This window comes from Alligator sinensis, unplaced genomic scaffold (genome assembly GCF_000455745.1).
Source record: "Alligator sinensis unplaced genomic scaffold, ASM45574v1 scaffold1659_1, whole genome shotgun sequence".
NCBI lineage: Eukaryota > Metazoa > Chordata > Crocodylia > Alligatoridae > Alligator > Alligator sinensis.
This window is the reverse complement of record NW_005843290.1, coordinates 1-5,437: the sequence shown is the minus strand read 5'-3', so window position 1 is coordinate 5,437 and position 5,437 is coordinate 1. Positions and strand designations below refer to the sequence as shown.

The 5,437-nt window shown below is 58.3% G+C and overlaps 1 protein-coding gene across 1 annotated transcript; it reads right to left on the bottom strand.

The window, feature by feature from the left end:
* Positions 1–14: 14 nt before the first annotated feature.
* On the bottom strand, positions 15–5,133 carry TOMM40L (translocase of outer mitochondrial membrane 40 like; the record flags this gene model as incomplete). The annotated part of the gene is made up of 7 exons (XM_006038224.3): positions 15–800; positions 1,349–1,451; positions 1,527–1,603; positions 1,937–2,059; positions 2,595–2,700; positions 3,265–3,366; positions 4,879–5,133. Coding segments are annotated over 7 exons (906 nt in total), but the record flags the coding sequence as incomplete, so codon positions are not given.
* Positions 5,134–5,437: the final 304 nt, after the last annotated feature.

Below are 5,437 nucleotides of genomic sequence, written 5' to 3'. Positions count from 1 at the left end.
CCTATTCTGTGAGCATACTGCTCACCACTGAGCATACTGCTCACCACTGAGAGGAGCCTCTTTTAAAGCTGACAGAGCTTCTGCCATTATCCGGGAAGAATGACTGCACTTCCCTTGCTGGGTTCCTGGATGCAGCCCTGCCAGCGGCTGGCCCACCACCAGGCCCGGAGGCAGGCCGAGCTCCCCCTGCCCCCGAGGCAGCCAGAGAGCCTGCCCCCACCAATACTAGCCCCCAGCAGCCCAAGTGCTTTAATGGGGTTCCAAGCCGTCGTACAGCAAAAACATCACACCCAGCAGCAGCCCCTATACCGCCTACTCCCACCACCACTGCGCGGTCCCGTAGCACTCACTGCGCTGGGCTGGGCAGCCCCAGCACAGCCTATGTCCACACCCATACCGTGGTCACAGAGATCTGGGCTGACTGCAGAAAGAGTGACTCCCCCAAGCAGCACCAGGTGTCAGATGTCTCTTGGACCCCAGAAGCAGCTGCCATGAAGGCAGTAGGTCACTCCATGGGGCAGTACATCTCATGGCACAAAGGCTCCCTGAGACAGGAAGGCAGTGGCAGGCTGCCAGTCCTCAGTCTGTGGCATGCAGATCCAGCCAGGACCTGCTCCTGCTGTAGCATCACAGCAGTCAGAGCCCAGGGGCACAGCCCTTTCAGCCCACGATGATGCTGAAGCCGCAGTGGAAGCGGTTCTTCCAGTGGTTGAGGAAGGCGCCCAGGGCCAGGGTGACAGGCAGGGGTGGCAGCTTCTTCTCCAGGACACCCCCCACGCACCAGTTGCTGTCCACGAGACCTGCAAGAGGGATGAGGGACCATAAGTCTGAGAGCCAGCAGGACTATGCCCCCACCCCAACTGCTGCCAGATGCACAGCACACACTGCACACGGGAGCTGCCATGCATCACAAGGAGTGCTGCTTGCTCCCATGTTGCTACATGCCAGCTGTGTGCCCCTGTCCAGCCTCAGACTGCACTCCCAACGTGCCCACAGCAGGCAGGGTGCTTCTGGAGGCCTGGAGCTTCCTCATGTGCAACATGGTAAACATGCCAGGGGAGAGAAGGGGCTAACGGTCTTCTTGAGCAGATGGGACAGGGAACGAGCCGAGAACGCCTTCCAAACCAAAGTGGAGTCATGAACAGAAGACAAGGCATAGCACCGTTGCCAGGCTCTGGGCCTAGACTCCCAGCACCAGGGGTCAGGTCTGGCCCTCAGGCAATGCCACTGCCTATGGCATGGGATGCATTGCTCAAGGAGAGGCAGACTCCTACAGCTCTAAGATGGGAGGAAGGGAGGTGCAGCAAGGCTGGTACCCTCCGGAAGGCTGGTGCTCCAGGGCTCTCACCTCTGAAGATGACATTGGCCTGGGTTAAGTTGAGCTGGTAGCCGAAGGCAAAAGTGGTGTCCTGCAGCCGAGTGTTGGCTTCAAACTCCACCCCAACCTGCACCTGGAGGGGGAAGCAGGGGTGAGACATGAGGGCTGGGGACCCCAGTGCCCCAGGACAGGGGCAGGCATAACTCACCTGCTCATTGGCTTTGTGGTAGTAGCTGGCATGGGCACCGCCACAGCCAATGTTCAGTGTTGCCACCCATTTGGGAGCTGCAACGAGACAGATGGAGGGGACGGGAAGCTGGCAAGGGTGGGAGGGCACAAGGCGAGAAGGGGCAGTGCCAGGGCCCCTTGACCTTTCATACTACAGAGAGCTCATGAAGGAGGTGACATGAGGGACACTGCAGGGAGGCTCTGTAGGCTCCACCTATTGGTGTCCCAAGCCCAACCCACAGCCCTGCTGCCCCAGCCCCTCCACAACCTCTGTCCCTGCAAAGCCTCCTGTTCTTAGGGTGCTTAAGTGGGGCTCCCAGAAGGGCTCTTGCAGGGCATTTGGGGTGCTGGGAGTGCCCATCCCAGCTGCCTGGTGCAGTGCCCGCATACCCGTGTACTTCCCTGCCAGGGTGACAATGGCGCCCTCCTCGCCCGGGCGTCGGTGATACACCATCTCTCCTCCCAGAACCAGACGCGAGGTCACGCTCTGCAGGAAGTGCGCCACCAGGATGACTGCAGGCAGGAAATACTGTCAGCTGCCCTGCTGTGACAGCCGGGCACTGCCCCTCTGGCACCAGTGCACGTTGCCCATGGTACTACCCCAGCATGTAGCTGGGCAAAGCAAGGCACAAGCAGGGAAGGGCCCATGAACCAGTGCAGAACCCAGGAATCCTGGCTCCTAGCTCCTACCCAGCTCCAGACACTGGCCTGTGCTTCTCTCCCCATCTTGCATGGGGTCTTACAAGACAAGCAGCAGAGATCCCACAACTGCTTAGGCCCTAGCATCAGCCCCAGGGCATCCCCCGCCAAGGGATGTGCATCCAGGAGGAGCAATGGTCTCAGGAAGGAGGCAGGTCCCTTCCGCTGCCTGGGGTGACCCCTCCTCTGCCACAGGCTCCCACAGGAGTGCAGAAGCCCAGACCAGCAGGCAGCAAGTGTTTGAAACAGAAATGAGATGGGGCCTGCAGGGGAGGGTGCCAGAGTTGGGCCCTCCTACAGCTGCTGGGGGCTGGGAGCACAACTGGCCAGTGGGGGTGCTGGGCCTCACCTGACTCACTGATCACATCAGGGTTGCCCAGCGTCAGGGTGGCCGTGCAGTCATCCCCGCGGTATTCCCCATCAAACTGCCACGTCATAAACTTGGACCGCTGTGTCTGGAGCCAGAGACAGGGTCGGCAGGGCCCGGTGTCATACCTACCACCCCACCCCCAGCAATGGCAATGGCCCAGCCTCCACCTAGAGAGCACCCTCCTCCTAATCTGTCCCACCACCCAGCACAGCCACCTGGGCCCTGGCTTCAGCCTGGACCACAATTTTGTGACCTGCTGGTGCCATCTAGCGACCAGGAAGGGCATGGGCAGGGTCTGAGAGAGGAAAGCTTGCTCTGCCCTGGGTTGAAAAGGGTGTGGGGAGGGAAAATCCCGCCTGAACCCTGGGGGAAGGGCAGGGCACTCTCCTCTGCCCAGAGGGAAGTTAAGGCACAGCCCCCACCTGCCAGCCCTGCTCAAGAGGAACTAACTTCTGCTCCAGGTCTCCCCTCTGGTGTCTGCCTCCGCCTTCCAACACAGAGGATGAAAAGCCACCGTGGGTGGGTGTGGGGATGAGTAGGGCAGGCCTTGGCAGCACATAAGCTGCAGTAATGCCTGGGGCTTCATCTAGGGCATCAGCACTTCCCGTGCACTAGTGCAGCCGACCCTTCCCCTGGGGCCAGGTCTCACCTGGAAGATGGCCTTGGTCCGGATGCGCTCCGTCAGCAGGTGCAGCACCTGCGCATGGAGGCTTCCACAGTTGTCGATGTCGCCGACGAGTGTGGGGAAGACCTGGGGGCCAGGGCATGGTGCTGGGAGAAGCCAAGAGGGTAGGGGGCCAAGCTCCCCTGGGGAGCAGCTCCAGCTGGACCCAGGACAGGACCAGCATGGCTGCCCACCTCTTCACCCTTAACTTGCTCTCTGCAGGCACCACGAGGAGTGCAGGGGCTACCACAGCCTGGCCAGGGCATCAAACCTGGGAGAGCCCAGCAAGGACAGGCACAGAGCCTCCCCAGCCAGGCCGCCCTGGGGTAGTGAGGTTACAGGGCCCCAGCCCAGCTCCAACTGCTGCAGCCTCTTCCCCTCCCCACTCCCACAGGAGCACTCCCACCTTCCACCCCCTGTACATAAGAACATCTGAACTGCCATTTACTGGGTCAGACCATAGGTCTGTCTTGACCACAATCCTGTCTCACAGCAGCAGACAGCTGATGCTGAAAGGAAGAGAGAACAGGATCTGACCAGGGTTTTCTTCCACTGCTCCTCTTGCAGCCTCCAGGCTTTAAAGTCTGGGAAGTTCTGATTCAGAGGCCGTGCCCCTCACTCCTGTGTTCAATAGCTGTGTTCAATAGCTACTGATGTCCCTTTCCTCCAAGAATTTATCCTGACCTTTTTTGAATTTGGTTAAACACCCAGCTTCCAACACCTCTGGCGGCCATGAGTTCCACACTTTAATCCCATGCTGTGTAATCCCATGCTCCCTATCCCCCATTATACAGAAAGGCAACCAAAATGACCAGGGACCTGGAGCAGCTGTCATACCAGAAGGGACTAAAATGGCTTTTAGCACCCTTTCAACTAATATGAGTAAGACTTTCATTTGGAAAGGAGAAGGCTGAGGGGGGATACAACAGAGAATTATAACATTATGAAGGGTGTGCACCAAGTGACGAGGGAACAGTTGTTCACCAAGTCCTGGAATACTAGAACTAAGGGGCACCTGCTGAAATCTGTAGGTGACAGGTTTAAAAACTAACAAAAGAAAGTCTTTTTTGTTTAGGCAACATTGTCATTAACTCATGGAATTCATTGCCACAGGAGGTGCTGGAGGCAGGGAGCGTGGCCAGGGTCAGAAAGGGACTGATACCTTCACGGATGGTATCTATTCATGGCTATTAAACAGAGTGATTGGAGATGTTTCCTTTGGCATCTCTGAACCTATTACACTGGATGCCAGGAAGGACATTCAATCAGAGATAGATCACTCTAGAGAGATCTGGTTCAATGCTCTCTCTCCATAGCATTGATTTCTGCCACTATTGGAGACGAAGCACTGGGCTAGATGGCCCTGACCCAGTCTGGCACTTATGTTCTTATGTTCCAAGCGTATTTGCACACACTTAGGGCAAATGAACCTGAAAGCACAGCTTGGGCCTGGCACAAACCGACAGGTCAGGACCCACCCCAGCTGCACCAACCCAGCACAGAGTTCCCTCCAGCCCTGGCAGCCAAAGGGAATACCGAGAGGAGGGGCATGCTCCTCCCACCCCTTCCCCTCACCCCAGGAACCCTCAGCACACCCACAGGCAGAGGCCCTGGCCAACAGTGCCAGGCACTAGGGCTGCACGAAGCTTCGGGTGCCGATTCGATTCGGAGAAGATTTGGCTTGATTCGGCGGCTGAGTCTCCGAATCGAATCAGGAGACCAATAAAAAGGTCCAAATCGATTTGAAGTTCTCTGAACCAATCTGGAAAAGATTTGGAGATTCAGGCAGTCTCTGCTTGCCGCCGCAGGAAGCTGGACCCAGACTCCATGCCGGTAAGTGGGGGGCGAGGGAGGCTGGAGAAGGGGGAAGGGGACCATGGGGGACCCCCACCAGGCTCCATCCCTTGCCTGCTCCCTAGCTCCGCTCAACCCCCGCCCGCTCTCCCAGCCTTGTCAGTGGCTGCCTCACCCAGCCCCAGCTGTTAAAAAAAGCCTGGCATTCACCAGCTGCTGGAGCAGCAGTCAGAGCTTTTGGTGGATCATGGCAGAGCCCCCAACACATCACAGGGCAGTGGGGGGCAGCAAAGATCACCCCCCCACCAGCCAGCACCTGCTGAGTGGGGGCTTTATTTTAAAGCACCGGGGGCGGTGGGAGAGC